The 22368-nt window shown below is 40.8% G+C and overlaps 1 protein-coding gene across 1 annotated transcript in view; it reads right to left on the bottom strand.

The window, feature by feature from the left end:
* LOC136872134 (uncharacterized) overlaps nt 1-22368 on the bottom strand; it is a 210002-nt gene that overhangs the window by 93386 nt on the left and 94248 nt on the right. The window contains exons 2-3 of the mRNA XM_067145980.2: nt 9978-10192; nt 3811-3937 (exon numbers count right to left, since the gene is read on the bottom strand). Of these exons, the coding sequence (XP_067002081.2) occupies nt 3811-3937; nt 9978-10192 (342 nt within the window). The remainder of the gene's footprint in view (nt 1-3810; nt 3938-9977; nt 10193-22368) is intronic.

Consider the following 22368-nt stretch of genomic DNA (forward strand, 5'->3'; position numbering starts at 1 on the left):
GATGAAGTGGGAATAGTTAGAGATGTCCCAAACAAAATTCCAATTTTTAAAAACTGAAATTGGCTGAGAAATACAATATATAGCTACGTTACACTTATATTTATTCTACGTTATGATAGTCATATAACACCATATTATAGGAATCTGTCATAGTTTTGAGTGCAAGATTGTCGTAAACTGCATTCAATTTCTCTTCCCCACAGAATACTCAATTCTGGTACACCAAATTTCCTATCTGCCCATTTTAAATTCATCTCATCAATCATCATACCCAATCCAGTTCCTCTCTCATCGTACCTTTACACAGTACTGCTACCTACAATCACTCTTTTGCAATCTCTGTTGCCAGTCATGGAATTTCCACTTTAAGCCAACATTAGGAATATGACTTCCCTTAAGAAATTTAAGGTGGGCTGCTGAAGGTACTTGTTTGATTCATCAAACTAACTTGCAAGATAAGTGAGGTATGAATGTGTGAGTGAATGGTCTAATATTGATGTTCTTAAGTTTATAATTATGTATTAGGGTTAGTTGTAGAATTATTGATTTTCTGAAATACTTATACTATTAGCAGTCATGCATTGTTATTACTGTATTTTAATTATGTTATTGTATTAAGTGTAAGACAGGACCTATAACCCTAATTTTGCCATCAATAAAGCTGATGTGTAATCTAATTCAATCTATATCAACAGTTTATATTCCCTTTCTGATGACCAGAAAATGTGAAAAATTTATATGCAGTGCAGTATTATACATCCCTCCACACTTCTACAACTATTCCTGGAATGTCTGATACTCATTGTTACTAGAGAGCAGTGCTGAGGGTACGGTTTTGAACTTTTACTTCGTGGGAGAGTTGGTGTGGCACTACTCCATGGATTGCCGTTTTGTTTCTGGTTCGAAGTGATGAATCATGTTTCATTGCCTGTGACAATGACAAGAAATTGTCACCTTCAGCCTCATAACAAGCAAGCAATTCCACACAAATGTTTCTTCTTTGCTCTTTATGGTCTTCCGTTAGGTGTTGAGGAACCCAGTGGGAACAAAGCTTTGAATTTGGTCACTTGGAAATTGTAAGAACCTTAAAGTCTATTTCTGAATTTGTAGATTCTAAATATAACCCTTAAGTTTCTTGTGGTGCTCTAAGAGTTCATATTTATGAGTGGTGTAGACAAAAATGTATGAGATTATACTGAATTTCTATTTTCTATTTTCTATAGACAAAGAAAAAGCTCTCACAATTTAGAAACTCGGCAAACAATAATGTACCAAGAAGCTTCTGATGTCTTAATCAGGCCTTAAATTGCAGGCAAAGAAAGGAAAGATAATGACAGTGAATGGCATATCAACTGATATGATTATAAATAACATCAAGGAACACATCAAGTAAAGGTGAACTTCACAAAATCCCTCTGTGAATCAGGGTGGAGTGTCAGCTTCTGGATCCGAAGATTGCAGGTTGAAACCTGGCGGAGGATTTTAGAATATTGAAGGGTGGTGAATAAGATCATACAGTACTCTATGTTGCTGAACATTAGTTTGTAGAAATGAGAAAAATACACTCACCAGCAAAAAAGCAAAACACTACATATTTCAGACAAAATATAATATTAGTCCACTTGAAACCTGGTAAAAATAAAATATTATAACATTACAGTAATATAATTTCAAAAGTTTCAGCTCAATAATTGAGAAACATTATTGATTATGACAATCATAACCAACACAAATTTGGAAATGTTGAAAACTGGAGCTCTGCACCATTTCATATGCAGTCCATTTGTCCACATGTTTTCAACACATTAACAAGTATTACCACCTCCAACCACAGTTACAGCTGTGATTTGATCAGGCATGCCCAGGATGCAATCTTGAATGTTCTCTTGTGGTATGAACTCCTATTCTTCCTGGAGCACAGCCCGAATTTGAGCCAGTGTGTCTGGGGAGTGCCTCCTAGCACGTCTCCTAAGCATATTCCAGACTTGCTCTATTGGATTTAGGTCGGGACTATGAGCAGGTCACAGCATACGCTCTATTCCAACTTCATCCAGGTACTCACGTACACTAACAGCAATGTGTGGGCGAGCATTGTCATGCATCAGGATAAAGTTCTCACCAATGATAGGTGCCAAAGGTACCATGTGGTCCAGTAAAATCTCTTTGATGTATTGGTGGGCTGTCATTCTTCCATTCTCGACAAACACAAGCTCCATGCATGCATCAGTGGTAATCCCAGCACAGACCATCACAGAGTCTCCATTGAACGGTATCCTGCAGAGAAAATACAGGGTGAATAATGTTCCCCAGACCTTCACAGTACTCACTCCCTTCCATCCGGTGCCCTCAAACAGAATCTGGATGCATCCGTAAACTGCACTGAGCTACATAGATCCACAGTCTGGTTTTGATGGGCTTTGACGAACTGCAGCCGAGAAGCATGGTGCTCACTTGTAAGCAGAGGTCCTGTGTGTGGTCTTTTGGACTTTAAATCCACTTCACACAACCTCCTCCTTACTGTAATTTTGCTTATGTTCGTGCCTCATACTTGCTGTTGTGTGACAAGCACGAAGAACTTGCATTACGAGAAAGCGATCATCGTGCTCAGTAGTGCTTCTCCTATGACCAGAACCAGGCCTCCCAGTCTAGATATTGTCCTCTCTGAACCTTTTAACAGTTCTGTACATGTTAGAACAAGATGTGCCTATAACGCTTGCTACATAGCATATACTGTGCCCATCCTCCACTAACACCATGGCCTTTGCTGCGTTTTCGGGTAAAAGAGCCAATATGACCTGACTTAAAAGCGAGACTAACTATTGTTGACAAGCCATAATGTCCACAAAAATATGCGCCACGATAATTCACAGCGATATACCTTAAGACAGCTGTTTGTGGTTATCTTGTCCAATGGCAGGAAATGGCAATATTGGCGTTGTGAGTGTCACGATCATTAATGTTTATCAATTATTGCGCTGAGACTTCTCAAAGGGGCTAATTAACTTACTGTTGTAAAGTCATAACATTTAATTTATACAAGATTTCAAATGGACTAACATTAAATTTTGTCTGAAAAACATAGTGTTTCGCTTTTTTTGCTGACGCCTTTTATAGAGTGAATTTATTAACTAGGAGCTGCCTAGCTGATGCAGTAAGGATGTTCTTAGTTCACTCAGAAGGGTGTGGGTTTGGTTTTCCATCAGTTAAAAAATTTAGAAAGAGAATTTCCATTTCCAGAGAGGCTGCTGATCTGAGGTTTACCCAGCTGACTCCAAAAATGAGTACCAAGTTAACTCCTGGAGGCAAAGTTGGTTGGGCATAACTGCCAAAATTATGGATAACAGAAGCCTTTACTTTCCATTCACCCAAGGGCCTTCATGGCCTCTGTTTGAGTATATTATAGTAGATCTGAGTATTGTGAAAAATTTCTTGAAACATTTCCTTCAAATTTCAACTGATCTGAAAGCAAAGTAATCTCTATACAGCTCTGGAGAGTAGAAGATAAAAGACTTGGACTATTCATAAGTTCAGCACTAAGTGAGATAGAGTGATTAGTTTTGCACTTAGCTCCCTTTATTTGAAGAATTAATCAAGTACTCATTTCTGGTGTGGACTGATTGTGAGTGAATCAAGAAGCCAAGTGCTTCTTGTTTCTAAATTCTTGACTTCCTGATGGAGAATCAAACCCATGTCATTCAGGTTTTATTGATTAAACTAGTTATCTCTCAGTATGAACAGCAAAATTCATACTGAAAGGTACATATTTAAGTTGAACTCCACAAAATAGGTACCAAGTTACATGTTACTTACGCATGAGTGAGGTACTTGGTAGCCTCCTCCGAAACGAGGGCCACACGACTGAGGTTGCGGGCAATTGTCTTGCTGGCATGAGAGGCTGCCATGAACCAAGCTGGAGTTCCTTGGGGCTGCTGAACTCCTGAAACACCAGAAATGTGGTCTAAATTCTAAATTTGGCTTTGTGAAAATGGAAGAAAAGTTGGAAAAGTACCAATAACATTCCTTTTTTTTAAATCTGTCACCCACTCTCATTTCAGGTGGATCATTCCAAGTACTGTCCGGCTCAATGGTTAAATGGTTAGCATGGTGGCCTTTGGTCACAGGGGTCCCGGGTTTGATTCCTGGCAGGGTCGGAAATTTGACCATAATCGGTTAATTTCGCTGGCACGGGGGTTGGCTGTATGTGTCGTCTCCATCAACATTTTATCCTCATCACGACGCGCAGGTCGCCTACGGGAGTCAAATCAAAAGACCTGCATCTGACCTGCATCTGTCCTTGGACACTCCCGGCACTAAAAGCCATACGCCATTTCATTCAAAGTACTTAATAAAATGGCTTCATTATGATGATGACGATAATTCTAACAGTGTTATCATCTAGGTCATCTGCCTCAAAAGAGGAAAAGAAGGGCTTAACTGTGGGGAAAAGAAGACAGTATGGCATGAAGGGCATACATAGAAGTGAAAATCAATCCAAATCTTGAATATTCTACAGGGTAGCCCAAAAGTCCTGCATCATAGGGAAAACATCTATGGTATATTGTGCATAATAGTTAATAATACTTGTTGTCCCCTGGTGGTCATGATCGTTAGGCATCAAGTCTATATGGTCTGACACTGTGATTAGCCGGTTTGGAAATAATGTCACCATCAGAATATTGGCCAGCAGGGTAGGAGAGGTGGTGGTACCGGTATACAATTTCTAATCACCAGATTGTGTGCCAAAAGCCTGGATTCAATTCCAAACCTCTCTGCAGAGCTGCTATGAAGTGAGGGCATATGACGCTGTTGATGGTGATTTGTCCATTGGATGGTGATGTAAAGCTTTGAGCAGATCCCTTGATGCTGTTTGACAGGAGTAGGCTATGTGGCAACTACAACAGCAGGCCTACTTGGTTTCAACCATTCATCCAACTGGTAGTTGAACATTGAAGACATTTAGAAGATACGAGTTTTGTATTACTTTTGTATTACTTTCCTGTGCTTACTTGTAATATATCCTGTGTATATATCTGTACATATTTTTTCTACTTATACTCCATTGAACTTTCTTTTTACTGTGTTTTGTCTATACTTCTCTACTGTTATGTAAAATGGTATTTCCGTTAATAAAGTATTATTATTATAATTACGAGTATTATACAGTATGTGAACTATTTGAAGACATTGTGCTCAAATCTTAGATGCTTAATATAGAGAAACAAGTAATTGTATGTTTCATTAAGTGCTTGATTTAAATAATGTAATCAATACAATTTTAAATGTTCCTTAATGTTGTTATATTATTTTGTACAATTACCACAGCCATTGACCACCTGGGGAAAGTGTAACCCATAGTTACAGGTGTACAGGTATATGTGTGTATGTTATTATTATTTCTTCGTTAGAGTCTTCTAGGGACCACGAGACAATTTCAATGCTTCATCCTTTGTTGTTCCTTCTTCAATACTCCTTCATCTGCTCACTGTGCCTCCTTTTCCCCTCCTCAGACCATTTTGAGCCTGTTTTCTTTCCCTCCCAAACTTGGAATCCTTCCATTTTTAACACTTCCTTTCTAAAAATCTCTCTCTCTGTTGCTTCTTCTCCCCTTATGTTGTTTCTTTCCAAGTCTTTCCTGACTTCATGAATCCAGGTTGTTGTTGATTTCTTGTTCCAAAGACATTTGAAGATCTATTGGTTAACCTGTTGTCATCCATTCTGTATAAATGTCCAAAAACTATCAATCACCTCTTCCGCATAGTATCTATTATGTTTCCTATGTTTTGGTATATTTCATCATAACTTCTTGATATCGATGACGTATTACATACTTTCTTTGTGTGTGTTCATTGGCTGCCACAAATAAGATGCTTAGAAGTTATATAGGGAGAAATGACGCCAGAAGGGATCGTGTCAGTAATGCTACGAAGTCAAGAATCTTGGGACCAGGTGGCAGTTTACGTAGAAAATATTCTGCGTCAGAAGAAGAAGGACCTGGATGATTACGACAGACAGTAAAGCAGGAGAAAGAAGATGAAGCACAAGATGCATTAAGCACGACATCCGTCCTGAAGTAATGCGAGAGCCGTTTCCGGGGCGGAGATAAACGTCGTGGGAAAAGGGAGTGTGGTTTTTGATGGGTAAGAATCTCCACACACTTGTTGAGTGCGGACCCTCACAAGTGTCTTATGAAAGATTTTCCACACTCCCTCGCAAAAAAAACAAAAAACAAATATTATTATTATTATTATTATTATTATTATTATTATTATTATTATTATTATTATTATTATTATTATTATTATTATTATTATTATGTTTGTGGGATGGTTCATGTTTGTGGGTTACTGTAGTCACGTCCTACTTCGTGAACCATGGGCAACGGCTGAGTGGCCTAGTAAGTGGTCCTGAGAGTCGGGATACCAGTTGCTATGGAATGAGAGTGGGCATCTCGGACATATTCTGAGTCGTGGCCCTCCTTGTGCTCAGGCGGCTAGAACTATACAATTCACCGGTGGTCCATAACCCGTTAGAGGAGAGATCCTCACTTGGACTATGTGCAAGTAGGGCAGCATCCTGCTTCATGAATTTACCGAGCTCAGAACAATTTAAACAAGCCTCGGACCTATGGGAGTAATGGAGTCCCACTCCCATTTGACAGGCGAGGGACTCCTTGGAAACAACTTCGATGGGGAGCTATCAATAATAATGGGGCTTATGGAAGAAAGAAGGTAGAACTGGCTGAGTCAGCAAAGAGGATGCATCTAGATGTGCTAGGAGTAAGTGATATTCGGGTAAGGGGAGATAATGAGGAAGAGGTGGGAGATTATAAAGTGTACTTGACGGGTGTTAGAAAGGGAAGGGCAGAGTCTGGGGTAGGGCTCTTTATCAGGAATACCATTGCACACAACATAGTTTCTGTTAGGCACGTAAATGAGCGAATGATGTGGGTAGATTTGTCAGTTGGAGGAATTAGGACAAGAATTGTGTCCGTGTATTCACCATGTGAGGGTGCAGATGAGGATGAAGCTGACAAGTTTTATGAAGCATTGAGTGACATCGTGGTCAGGGTGAACAGCAAGGATAGAATAGTGCTAATGGGCGATTTCAATGCGAGAGTTGGGAATAGAACCGAAGGATACGAAAGGGTGATTGGTAAATGTGGGGAAGATATGGAAGCTAATGGGAATGGGAAGCGTTTGCTGGACTTCTGTGCTAGTATGGGTTTAGCTGTTACGAATACATTCTTCAAGCATAAGGCTATTCACTGCTACACATGGGAGGCTAGGGGTACCAGATCCATAATCGACTATATCTTAACAGACTTCGAATTCAGGAAATATGTTAGGAACGTACTGAGTTTTCCGGGGATTTTTCAATGATACAGACCACTATCTGATCTGTAGTGAACTAAGTATCTCTAGGCCTAGGGTAGAGAAAGTGAAATCTCTCTGCAAGCGAATAAGGGTAGAAAATCTCCAGGGTGAGGAAATTAGACAGAAGTACATGGATATGATTAGTGAGAAGTTTCGAACAGTAGATAGTAAACAGGTTCAGGATATAGAAAGTGAATGGGTGGCATACAGGGATGCTGTAGTGGAAACAGCAAGGGAATGCCTAGGAACAACTGTGTGTAAAGATGGGAAAAGGCGAACATCTTGGTGGAATGATGAAGTGAGAGCAGCCTGTAAATGTAAAAGGAAAGCTTATCAGAAATGGCTCCAAACAAGGGCCAAGGCAGACAGGGATTGGTACGTAGATGAAAGAAACAGAGCGAAACAAATAGTTGTTGAATCCAAAAAGAAGTCATGGGAAGATTTTGGTAATAACCTGGAAAGGTTAGGTCAAACAGCAGGGAAACCTTTCTGGACAGTAATAAAGAATCTTAGGAAGGGAGGGAAAAAGGAAATGAACAGTGTTTTGAGTAATTCAGGTGAACTCATAATAGATCCCAGGGAATCACTGGAGAGGTGGAGGGAATATTTTGAACATCTTCTCAATGTAAAAGGAAATCATCATGGTGGTGTTGCAAACAGCCAAGCTCATGGGGAGGAGGAAAAGGATGTTGGTGAAATTATGCTTGAGGAAGTGGAAAGGATAGTAAATAAACTCCATTGTCATAAGGCAGCAGGAATAGATGAAATTAGACCTGAAATGGTGAAGTACAGTGGGAAGGTGTTTATGTTTCGTAGATGAAATGGCTTCATAGAGTAGTAAAATTAGCGTGGAGTGTTGGTAAGGTACCTTCAGATTGGACAAAAGCAGTAATTGCACCTATCTATAAGCAAGGGAACAGGAAGGATTGCAACAACTATCGAGGTATCTCATTGATTAGTATACCAGGCAAAGTATTCACTGGCATCTTGGAAGGGAGGGTGCGATCAGTCGTTGAGAGGAAGTTGGATGAAAACCAGGGTGGTTTCAGACCACAGAGAGGCTGTCAGGATCAGATTTTCAGTATGCGCCAGGTAAATGAAAAATGCTACGAGAGGAATAGGCAGTTGTGTTTATGTTTCGTAGATCTAGAGAAAGCATATGACAGGGTACCGAGGGAAAAGATGTTCACCATACTGGGGGACTATGGAATTAAAGGTAGATTATTAAAATCAATCAAAGGCATTTATGTTGACAATTGGGCTTCAGTGAGAATTGATGGTAGAATGAGTTCTTGGTTCAGGGTACTTACAGGAGTTAGACAAGGCTGTAATCTTTCACCTTTGCTGTTCGTAGTTTATATGGATCATCTGCTGAAAGGTATAAAATGGCAGGGAGGGATTCAATTAGGTGGAAATGTAGTAAGCAGTCTGGCCTATGCTGACGACTTGGTCCTAATGGCCGACTGTGCCGAAAGCCTGCAGTCTAATATCTTGGAACTTGAAAAGAGGTGCAATGAGTATGGTATGAAAATTAGCCTCTCAAAGACTAAATTGATGTCAGTAGGTAAGAAATTCAACAGAATCGAATGTCAGATCGGTGATACAAAGCTAGAACAGGTCGATAATTTCAAGTATTTAGGTTGTGTGTTCTCTCAGGATGGTAATATAGTAAGTGAGATTGAATCAAGGTGTAGTAAAGCTAATGCAGTGAGCTCGCAGTTGCGATCAGCAGTATTCTGTAAGAAGGAAGTCAGCTCCCAGACGAAACTATCTTTACATCGGTCTGTTTTCAGACCAACTTTGCTTTACGGGAGCGAAAGCTGGGTGGACTCAGGCTATCTTATTCTAGAAGTTAGAAGTAACAGACATGAAAGTAGCGAGAATGATTGCTGGTACAAACAGGTGGGAACAATGGCAGGAGGGTACTTGGAATGAGGAGATAAAGGCTAATTTAGGAATAAACTCGATGGATGAAGCTGTACGCATAAACCGGCTTCGGTGGTGGGGTCATGTGAGGCGAATGGAGGAGGATAGGTTACGTAGGAGAATAATGGACTCTGTTATGGAGGGTAAGAGAAGTAGAGGGAGACCAAGACGACGATGGTTAGACTTGGTTTCTAACGATTTAAAGATAAGAGGTATAGAACTAAATGAGGCCACAACACTAGTTGCAAATCGAGGATTGTGGCAACGTTTAGTAAATTCTCAGAGGCTTGCAGACTGAACGCTGAAAAGCATAACAGTCTATAATGATAATGTATGTATGTTTGTTATTATTATTATTATTATTATTATTATTATTATTATTATTATTATTATTATTATTATTATTATTATTATTATTATTATTATTATTATTATTATTATTATTATTATTATTATTATTGATGCAGGTGAATCCCATCTCACCAATGTAACCCATCAGCAACTCAAAAACTGACCACAAAAGGCCCAGTAACAGCTTCTGTGGGGAGGTATTACATCTGTTTGTTAAGACTGAAATTTTTGAATTACATTAACAATCTGAATGATGAAAGTAAATGGTCCTTAAAATCAGTTAAGTCTGTGTCTTGTATAAGATGTGACTATATAAGAGGAGCTTACCTTTGTTGGATATCGCTGGTTCTAACTTCTCAAAGCGGTCCGTCATGGCAGCCTCTGCCTGTGCGATGAATGCGGTCACTTCTGCTGGTGGCACATGAGGCATCTTCACCTTTGGTGCTGCAGGGAGGGGATCTATCTCTTTTGGAGGGTGTAAGTGTTGTGTGTGGCCCCCCAGACATGGCAGTATGAGACCTGCGAGGATGCACACACCTAACCTGCAAACATTGCAAAAAGTACTGTGAGATCCAGCTAGCTCAATATTTTGATAAATATAAAGCTAACATCTGAATAGTCATTGTAATAATAATAATAATAATAATAATAATAATAATAATAATAATAATAATAATAATAATAATAATAATAATAATAATAATAATAATAATAATAATAATAATAATAATAGTACCGAGAGGTACACCCCAACACCGCACATTTAAATCTAGCACCTAAAAGAACTCCTCTACTGGTGAAACAGTGAAATTGAAACTAGACTAACTTATAAATTTACTCAGAAGATGTCACCACAGAAATGTAATTTTGTTATTGTTATTGTGAAGTTTCCTGAACTGACCGTATTTCTACTTGTTTTGTTTGCCATTCATCAAGAAGTTGGGATATTCTCCCATAGATGACACTACCAAAAAACTATGATCATGCACCCTGGTGCGAAGTGAAATAACTTTTGATTTAAAGAAGTTTTGTATTCATAAGTTTTTTTAACTAATTGATGTTCATTTATTTTTGGGTTGGCAATATTTCCTTTTTATTTCTGCCAATTTTGAATCTAGCCAATCCCTAATTTCTGTAATTGATTTTCTACCAATCACAGTCTTCTTCGATTTTGAGTGTAACTTTTAAATTAACCAATAAATTGTGAGGGTGTGGCTGGTTTATTCGTGAAAGATCTCGAACCTTCCCTGAGGGTTTATAAACTGCGGCTTTTCACATCTCTTGGCCAATTGATTGTCATCTTACTGTGCGTGTGTGTCAAGCAGGAGGCGAGAGGCCTCTTCGTCAGCGGCTAGAGCTTCTCAAAGGTAATGGCCATATAACATCTTTCTTACTTTCTTGCTGGCTCTGCAGTTTAACCCGAGGGAAAGGTCCGAAATCATTAATCATGTAATCCTAAAAATGTAACTTTCTGCCGGCTAATGTAATAAATTCATAAAATCTACTGTAATCGGGGATTGAGAGTGATGTACCCTCTCGAGCTCCCCTTCATCTCGTTTTGTTTCTGTAATGTATTAAAGTTATCTCCATGAGTGCTACCTCAGTAGTTTGGGAATAGCCCCTGTTTTGTCAGCCAAGCGCCCTATAGGTTTTTAAAGTTGTTTTTTCTTTAGCTCAGTCTTCGACTCCTTTCAGATTGTACTTGGGCCGTTTATTTAACCTGTTCTTTTTCACTAAGGCCCTGTAGGTTGGGTACAAGATACCCCTGTTTCACATTGTAAGTTGGGCCATAGAAGGCCAGAGTGAACAATTTTTGATATTGCCTCAAGGAGGCTGAAAGGAAATGGAGAGCCTGTTAGCTCTTTCTCAAATTTTGTGCCTCTGGGAGGCTAGATATTGCAGATTTAAGAGCAAGTGCTCTTTGAATTAGGGGATTTTCTGCCCTTTACTAGTTGTCCTTCTTTGAATTGTAAATTTGAGCTCGGAGCTCAAGCATTGTAAAACGAGGGGCTCGAAGCCCAGGACCTGTCAAATTCACTAATATTGTATTTTCCTTGACTTGTTCCAAAATTGCTAATTGTACCTGTTATATTGTTATTTGTTGATTTTGAAATTCTAAAGAAATATAACCTTCGTTAAAGTTTTAAATTAACTTTGATATTATAGTTAGACCCATTCACCCCAGCACCTTCTTTCAACTCTTTCTGCTCCACGGGTACCCCCGTAACATAATAATAATAATAATAATAATAATAATAATAATAATAATAATAATAATAATAACAACAACAACAACAACAACAACAACAACAACAATAATAATAATAATAATAATAATAATAATAATTGTTTAACGTGTCTGGCTCTTTGACTGGATGGTCAGTGTTACTGGTCTTTGGTTCAAAGGGTCACGGGTTCAATTCCCGGCTGGGCTGACATTTAATTAGTTCCTCTAGTTTGAAGGCTGGGTGTTTGTGTTAATCTGAATACACATCTTCATTTACACTAACCAACCAACATAGAAACATGCAATAGTCAATACATCTCTCCACAAAGAGTTGGCGTAACTTAGTAACTTAGTTGGAAGAAGGCCAGAAAGATAAGGAAGTGAAAAATTGTTAAAATTCCCTTCAATGTTCGGAATTTTGTCTGCTGCTAGTTCTTTAATGTGCCGAAAATAGGTTTACGAGATTTCAGAGGAGAAATAGAAGCACATCTATCGATGTTGAACTTTAGGTACCACATTGAATCAGCAGATCAAAAATAGCATTAACTGTTCTGTATTACCTACATTCCTCATTTCCATATTGGGACATAGCACCAAGTACAGTATATAATAAGCGAGGTGGCCGTGCAGTTAGGCTTGCGCAGCTGTGAGCTTGCACTCGGGGATAATGGTTTCGAGCCCCACTGTCGGCAGCCCTGAAGATAGTTTTCCGTGGTTTCGCATTTCCACACCAGGCAAATGGTGGGGCTGTACCTTAATTAATATAGGTCCACGGCAGCTTCCTTTCCACTTGTAGCTGTTTTTTATCCCATCGTCGCCATCAAACTTATCTGTGTTGATGCGACGTAAAGCAAATTGAAATAAACACCACCAAGTGTTGGCTATATTACTAACACAACGATTAGGCTTCGAATCTTCTCAAAGAGAGAGACCTTTCGACATGTTTTTTTAATTAATAAATACTCTTTTAAAATCACTGCAAGTTTCATCATAATTGAAATAACTGCACCGCATAATTAATTTTTTATTAGATCAACTGTAGATCTGTTTCGCTTCATTTTAATGTTCATACTCCGCGCTAGAGCAACGCTATTTCACTTCGGCCGAAGCGAATGCAGTAGAGACAATACGCGACACTTCCGGATTTAACCTTGTTAAAATGGGAGACAATTCGCAGGTGGCGCTCCTAGTGGCGTGACCTGAAAATTCGCGCTAAATTCAAATATCAATGGAAATGTATATACGGAAATGGATAAATAAATTACATCTAGAAAGAAAGTGTTGCTAAAATATTAACTTCAAAGTTGCTAAGCAATTCTGGATACATGAATGAAGAATAATTATTATTTAACATGTTATTATTTAAAGACTGAAATTAGACATATAATCAAGATGTGAAATGGACTGCTGTAAAAGGGCTTGATCTTTCATTTATGCATTACTTTTTTTAGCTTTAGCATACCTACCCGAACTTTTCACGGCTAGATTTGTCTTCTTTTTTTTTTTCTCATTTAAAAGCATTGTACATCACATTAGGACACTTAGATGAGATATCTATTAGGTTCCACCAATTCAATACCGGTACTAATTACGTGTTGATGTTACTAATAACTTTTATTGAACTTTGGACCAGTTTCGACATATAAAATGTCATCATCAGCCATAAAATGAATCACAAAAATATAAGGAAAGACATAATAATCAAAACTATTTTGGAAACATATTGAAATATATGATCATTAAAAATGGAAGGTTAAAGATTTCGATAATAGGCTCTGCATATGCTTATTCTATCACTTATCACTTATCGAACATATTTGTGAAAAATTAAACGAAACACGAGACGAAGTTCACTGGACATCAACATACACGGATAAGTTACATTCCGCGCTTTAACCTTGGCCTCCACTGGACGTTGTCAAACTTACATGACTCCGGCTTGTAACTGTAGTCGGCTACGACAACACATCGGTATTGAAGGTTAACTGCTGCACTAATACAATTTAATAAGCCAGTTAAAATATGGGTCGCGCAGGTCAGAAGTTTAGGAAGTAGGCCTTCTATAAAAATCTCTTTGTAACTGGAAGAATATATATGCAAACACGGTATTTACATTTTCTTTTCGGAAGAAAGACCGCGAATCCTTCTGCACTTCATAGTTATTGCAGCCAAACGCAACACATATCTTTCCACTCATATTGACAGGAGATATAAAGCGAATGACACACACTACTATTTACCGTACTTATGTCAATGCAAACGCATAAATAACCCCAAGAACTTCACAGACAAATACACGTGCTCTTATGACAGAATCAGTAACTCTCAGGTCACTCCGTTAGACAGAGCTCTAATCGCTGTCCCTCGATATCTCGCAGAGTGTTGCGTATTGTCTCTACTGTATTTGGCCGTAGGCAACGCAGATCTGACGTCAGTTCCGTCACAATCGCAAGCACATGCTCGCCCTAGCATGTACAACAGAAGCTATGTGGTCAGTACATCTAGCGCTAGATTCAGAAGTACGAGTCATACACTCTACTTCAAGCTCCTATCTCGAACAAACCATTCGCTAAATTTAAAGAAAAAATATATTTTACAAACTGTGGATATTCATCCCTACTTTACATAAGGTGCATATCTCCCATATATTCCGAATTCAACAACACATGCATTTTACTTTAATGATAATTAATTGCCATGTTGAAACGCTGGATACCATGAAGTCTCCGAAGTTAAGTTACACTGGGCTTGGATGGGTAACCCTCGTGCTGTTGGCTAGAAGAGGAGCCCAAAAGAACCGCCTAGCAGGAGTCCGGGTTCGGAAAATACAATAAACTCGATGCCTTTCCCGACGCCAACCCTATGTGGAGGGAAGTATTCAGTACTACGTATTTCTGTGAAGGTTTGTAGAATAATATACTGTATGTAAATGACGAGAAGTGTATTAAGACGAACACAAATACACAGTCCCCGAGTTAGAGGAGTTAACCAGACAAAGATGAAATCCCTGACCAGGCCGGGAATCGACCACGGGGCCTTCTGAACTGAAAGCTAGCACGATGACCATTCATCCAGAGCCGGACACACATTTTCATACTCTGCCGCCTTCAAATAGATAGGCTTTCTCCTCATCAATCCCAGTTCTTTTGCAGCTCTTCACCCCTTCGTGACGCGGAACATTTGAGTGCCGCTTTACCCGCTGACGGAGATGATTCAAGTAAGATCACTAGGAAAATGCAGCTACCTAATTAAACATTCATTGTTATAGCAGTTCAGCTCAGATTATCTTCAAACGTCCGGCTCCGCAATTAAATGGTTAGCTTACTGGCCTTTGGTCAAAGGGGTCCAGGGTTCGATTCCAAGCAGGGTCGGGAATTTTAACCATAATTGGTTAATTCCTTTGGCACGGGAGCTGGGTGTATGTGTCGTCTTCATCATCATTTCATCCTCATCACGACGCGCAGGTTGCCTACGGACATCAAATCAAAAGACCTGCACCTGGTAAGCCGAACTTGTCCTCGGACACTCCCAGCGCTAATAGCCATACGCCATTTCATTTTGCTATCTTGAGACGTTTACAGTAGAGACTCAAAAGAATGCATTTTACATTCATTGCCTTTATATACACATATATATATGCGAAATGAAAGTGACGTTCTTGTATTTGCATGGGTGGTTTCACAATGCAGTGAAAGCTAGCGCAATCATTGCCTCGGAACCTTTGAGCGGAAGTACTGGAAACAAAAGTTCAGAGATTAATTTAGCACAAATCCCAGGTTAAGGCGACCATTAGTTCACGAGAAAGAGTTGCGTGTACCTCAGCGTGTTTCGTCGCGCGCGCTTCATCCATTCTCATTCCTTACGCGTCCACTCTCACTTCGCTCATTTCAGTCTGGTGTAATACTGTTATTGTCCGATTTACTGAAACTTAATTACTTCTTCACTTTCATTCCAACTGCACCGTGCCATGCTTCCACACCACGCAATATCGTATCTCAAAGCTCGGTCGGTGGATGCAGAGTGGGTCTCGGCCCTCAAATGGCCGGTCCGTGGTCCAACAGCTCTGCACTCTGACCGGCAACCGAGCAGAGGAGGGGTGGCCACGGCTCTATCGTGGCTCTACGGCTCTGCATTCGGGAGACGGGACAGAGCTGGACCTCACGACTGGCCCCGAACCGTCGGCTGTCCTGAGAATGGTTTTCCATTCTTCTGCACTAACGCGAATGGCGGGACAGTTCCTAGTATAGGCTCCATCCGTATAGCAATGTGCTGCTGCGGGTGGAAATGACTAGAACTACTTAGAGACATCTTCAGCAACAGCTCACCATAAGAAGCTGGAATACGTGTGACGTTTACATGCATTTATTCAATTATTTTACAATGCTGTCTTCAGATGGATATATTTTAATGCCACAACGATTCGGCAGAATTATGTGCTTGTTGTTGACTGCATTAATAGATACTGTAATATAGAGCTTACCTTCACGACCTCACGAAATGGATTTGAAAATACAGTGGATATTAGCAGTAAATCGCAAGAAGTAACTCGGTATTTATACATTTTAATTAACACAACATAACTCTTTACAAAATGTATTTTAACCATTTTAAAAATAGGTTAACAATTACAAACAAATTATTAGAAAGAAGCCTTTACATCACGGATCAGGAAAATGGAAACGGCATATCAACTAACCAAAAATGTCTAGCCTACAGGAAGAAATTTATATCAATTAATGCCAAGATACGACATTACTGCACAATAATACGTCCAGAGGCTTTATATGTTGCAGAATACCTTACTGTGAATAGGAAAGGTCTGATCGATAAATTATAAATAAAAGAAAGGCAACTCTTAAGGAAAATCCTAGGGCCAATCAAAGACAATGGTGAAATTATAAAACGAAAAAAAAAAAAAAAAAAAAAAATGGCGTATGGCTTTTAGTGCCGGGAGTGTCCGAGGACAAGTTCGGCTCGCCAGGTGCAGGTCTTCCGATTTGACTCCCGTAGGCGACCTGCGTGTCATGATGAGGATGAAATGATGATGAAGACAACACATACACCCAGCCCCCGTGCCAGAGAAATTAAGCAATGATGGTTAAAATTCCCGACCTTGCCGGAAATCGAACCCGGGACCCATGGGGCCAAAGGCCAGCACGCTAACCATCTGACCATCTGTGCGTTGCGGCGTCGTTCAGCAACTACCAGATAACTGCAACAAGACTTCAGGAGGGCCACTGGAGTCACGGTGTCTGAGCAGACAGTAAGGAACAGGTTAAGATAAGTGTCCTTACGATCTAGACGTCCTGTTCGAGTGCCCCGTTTAACGCAGCAACATCACGCAGCTCGCCTTCTGTTTGCCCGTACCCACGTCAACTGGCAACTTCGCCAATGGAGACCTGTGTTGTTCACAGGCCGGTATCTAAAAGCTCAAAGTGACAGCAAACCAAGTAATTACGAGTCGTAAGAGATTTCAGTGCGTTGAAAGAATGACAGGAATCCTCACCAGATCATGTCAACATTTATCGGTAGAGGGATGATGATTTATCTACATGCGGAAACATCATGTGATGAAACGTAGGGGAAGGTGGGGCAAAATGGGGTAGCGGGGACAGAACGGGGTATAGCTCTTACGGTAAGTGGTGCAATCTGTCGGAATCTTCCAGAACACTGACATCACGTATCTAGGCCTACCAGCTACCACATGGCAGTTCACCACCATTCCTTGCGTGTGTCTGTGCTATTTTGGCCACTGTCTAGTATTCTGCCATTGCTTTGCAACTGGTCAGCATTCTTTCATCTCGAGTAATTAGATATGATATACATTCATATAACATATTATTATTATTATTATTATTATTATTATTATTATTATTATTATTATTAGTATTATTATTATTATTATTATTATTATTATTATTATTATTATTATCATCTGTTTACCCTCCAGGTTCGGTTTTTCCCTCGGACTCAGCGAGGGATCCCACCTCTACCGCCTCAAGGGCAGTGTCCAGGAGATTCAGACTCTTGGTCGGGGGATACAACTGGGGAGAATGACTAGCACCTCGCCCAGGTGGCCTCACCTGCTATGCTGAACAGGGGCCTTGCGGGGGATGGGGAAGATTGGAAGGGATAGACAAGGAAGAGGGAAGGAAGCGGCCGTGGCCTTAAGTCAGGTACCATCCCGGCATTTGCCTGGAGAAGAAGTGGGAAACCACGGAAAACCACTTCCAGGATGGCTGAGTTGGGAATCGAACCCACGTCTACTCAGTTGACCTCCCGAGGCTGAGTGGACCCCGTTCCAGCCCTCGTACCACTTTTCAAATTTCGTGGCAGAGCCGGGAATCAAACCCGGACCTCCGGGGGTGGCAGCTAATCACGCTATTATTATTATTATTATTGTTATTATTATTTGGAAGTGTCGCTTATGAGCTTCTTATTCCATTATATTACTTAAAATATTTGAATTCTTTTGCTGTCTAGATTTCATAACTATAAAAATGTGGTTGTGGGGCAAAACAGGGTGGATCGCTGTTTCGGTTCTATGTTTTGGAATGGTAAGAACATACACTTAAGAAAATGGAAATTGCAACACCATGAAGGCATTGGTCGTTTGTGTTGATTTTCAAGATATGGAATGATGCCATGTATATATTTAAACGATCAAAGTTTCAGACCCATTGGATTGTTGCTACAGGTCTCCCCACGTGATTGGTCGCGGAGGAATCAACTCAAACATGCCTCGACGACAGAGAAGAGCACGCTATTAACAACTGTCGCCGTTTGAGAGGGCTCGGATAATTGGGCTGTGTGGGCCGGATTATCGCTAAAAACTGTCGCTGCACGTGTTGGCCGACAGACATCTACGGTACAACGTGTATGGCAGCAGTGGTCGAATGAAGGTACCCACACTCGTAGACCTGGCACAAGCCCAGCGCGACAGACAACTGTGAGAGAGGATCGCCGCATCATTCGGATGGCTCGGATGGAACCCCGTGCAACGGCAGCGCAAATTCGAGCAGCTGTGGCACCTCACGTTACACAACAAACAGTTGGTAATCGCCTGCGTTCAGCTGGCTTACGAGCCCGTGTCTTTGCAGGAGGTGTTCCATTGACCCCACAACAGCGACATGTAAGGCTGGCCTGGTGTCGAGAAAGATCGACGTGGGTCGACGAATGGCATAGGGTCATCTTTAGTGATGAATCGCGCTTCTGTCTTGTCCGCAGTGATCGCCGGAATCGTGTGCGCCGATGTACAGGGGAGAGGGGCCGCCCAGATCTTATTGTCGAGAGTCACACAGGGCCAACACCAAGCATTATGGTCTGGGGAGCTATTGGCTTTAATGTGAAATCACAATTAGTGCTTGTTGAGGGCGCTATGACTGCTCGACAGTACGTTGATAGGGTACTCAATCCAGTGGTTGTCCCTATGATGCCGAACGTTGATAATGGGATGTTTCAGCAGGACAATGGCCGGGTTCACACTGCAGGCATCTCCAGAGAAGCTCTCCACGACATCACAACCTTAGAATGGCCCGCCAGATCCCCGGACCTCAGTCCTATTGAGCATGTGTGGGACATGATGGGTCAACAACTGGCCAACCGTCCTCAGCCACCCACAACTCTGGAACAACTGATCCGTGCAGTGCAGCAAGCATGGGCTACAATTCCACAGGAAGCGATCCAGGACCTTATATACTCCATGCCTTGACGAATTCACCAATGTATTGTAGCTCGTGGTGGGCACATCCTGTGTTGATTGTTGTCCAAACTTGCGGTCAGAGGGACCTGAAAGTGTAATAATCGAATCACAACCGAACACTCGTCTTGCACGTTCAATTGAAGCAATGTAGCACTACTCGTTCTGGGTGTTGCAATTTCCATTTTCTTCAGTGTATAAAAGGAAGACGGAAAGGCAATAGTGGTGCAGTGTATCCATGGAAGAAGCCATTCAGGCTTTTGTGAATGGCTCTATGCAAGAAATGGGCCCATAATTCATGTGCAGGTGTTGATACCGACGACGAAGATGCCACACATATTCGTGCATTATGTGAATAGAACTGTGTATTCAGTTTACATTTTTTGTAAGGTATATTTGATATTGAACTCATAAAAGATAAACGTACCCCATTTTGCCCCTTATAAGGGACAGAACGGGGCAAAATACACTTTTTTTATAATGCATTTATTATAACAGTTGAATATTTTGTACTTCATGACAGTCTAATAAATGAATATATACAATAGAAATAATACTTTTAGATTATTTGATGACAAATAACCAGGTCCAAACATTAAGTACCCAGTTTTACCCCACTTTCCCCTACATCCGCTAGAATGCAGCAGAAATTTAAGGGTGTTGCTTTGCTCTCAAGCGGAAAAAGATCAGACGATTTCAAATTCTATAGAAAGAAAACAGAAACACTGATTTGGGCTGACCCCTAAATTGAAGGAAGGCAAGAGAACTTCAGCTTCAACGTTATACAGTTTATATCTCGGCAACTTTAACGCTTTTCAAGCTAGAACAAAATGAATTTTTCAGGGGTCAAATACCACGCATGGAGGTCGGCGTCAAGGGTTTACTTCGCAGCTGATCTGTAGGTGAGGGGACCGATTATAAGCTAGTCAGAGAAAAACCACACGGATCTCTTTGTGGCACGAGATGATAATCTCTGGAAGAGATTGGACATTCGTGGATCGAACATCCAACTCAGGAAATAACAAATATAGTAGAAAGAGGACACAATACTGTTATTACAACATTTTGACCACGAGAGGAAAAAAGAAGATCATTACATCTAGTAACCTTAACAAATCATCTCAACCGCAGGTAATAATCATTACGGTGACCGAGTATAATGGCTCCAGATGGAACCACAGCACACAACAAACAGCGAAACTCTTGCAATCCTCCTCACATTATAATGCGATTTCAAGTACTCGGGCCTTTGGAATCAATTAAGTATCGCAGACGAGTCCAGATTTCTCCTGACACAGCGTGATGGACGTCAACGTGTATGGAGACGCCGTGGTGAGCAGTATATGCGAAATGTTGCCCAGGAAGACAACCGATTCGGACAAGGTTCCTTTTTTTTTTTTTTGCTATTTGTTTTACGTCGCACCGACACAGATAGGTCTTTGACGACGATGGGATAGGAAAGGCCTAGGAAGTGGAAGGAAACGGCCGTAGTCTTAATTAAGGTACAGCCCCGGCATTTGCCTGGTGTGAAAACGGAAAACCATCTTCAGGACAAGGTTCTATGATGGTTTGGGGTGGCATCAGTATTGATGGCCGAACGGATCTTGTCGTCGTCCGTGGTAATCTTACCGCTACGAGGTACATCGATCAGATACTGCTAGAGCATGTGTTGGTTGCTGCATACGGTGTAGACCCTCAATTCGTACTCATGCACGAAAATGCCAGGGCTCATGTAGCGCACATTACCAGAGCTGTCTTGCGAGAACTGGACATTCAAGAGATGGAATGGCTAGCAGTGAGTCCCGACCTTAATCCCATCGAACAAGTGTGGTATAGGCTTGACAGAAGTGTTCGTGGTCGTCCTATTCCACTACAGACTCTCCAAGACCTCGAACAGGCTCTCATTGAAGAATGGGACCTGATACCGCAACGTGACCTCCGTCGACTTACACGGAGCATGCCACGTAGGTGCCAAGCTGTGATAAATGCTCTGGAGGACATACACCATACTGAAGCTCTCCAACTGTGATAATAATCCACCCTGGAGGACTGTTATCACTTTGTTTTCGCCCCTATTTTGACATTTCCGTTTGTGTTCTGAACGCGAATCCATCGATGTTCTTTTGTATACTTCAACGGTAAAAAATAGATATTTAGTTGGTAATATACCTGGGTGTGAGGCATTGTTTTGTGGAACATGGCATACATTCAAAAACATGTTCCCCTAAGTTTTTGAACTTGTACTTGGGACAATGTGCTGGAACCCAATCTCTCCGGAGGAGTAAGAATAGGATCAACTCGAGTTAATAAGCTAGAACTGGCATACCAACTGACCAAGAACACCTACAATAAAAAGTGTCTCTCCCGTAACACTAAAATGAAACACTACCAGGCAGTCATCACCCTGAAGCCTTAATATGCTTCAGAATGGCTAATATTGAACAGGGAGGGATTCGCGGACAAGCTCGCAATCTAGGAGAGAAACCTATTGAGGAAGATATTAAGACTAATCAAGGAAGGAAAGGAATACAAAAATCGACCCGACCGAGAACTCTACAAATACTGTGACGAAATAACGGACGTGGCCATAAAGAGGCCTAGCATTTTATGGACACGTCTGCAGGATGCATCATGCCAGGTTGACCAACCAGATTCTCGTTTACTGACAACAGAGGAAGACTAAGTCACCATGGTTGATGGAAGTAAACAAGGATCTGCAGGAACTGGGAAGAGCAGAAAGAGACTTAAAAGGCCGAACATCTCTCAGAAGTAGACTATGCATAAACAAATGA

This window comes from Anabrus simplex, chromosome 1 (genome assembly GCF_040414725.1).
Source record: "Anabrus simplex isolate iqAnaSimp1 chromosome 1, ASM4041472v1, whole genome shotgun sequence".
NCBI classification, from domain to species: Eukaryota; Metazoa; Arthropoda; class Insecta; order Orthoptera; family Tettigoniidae; genus Anabrus; species Anabrus simplex.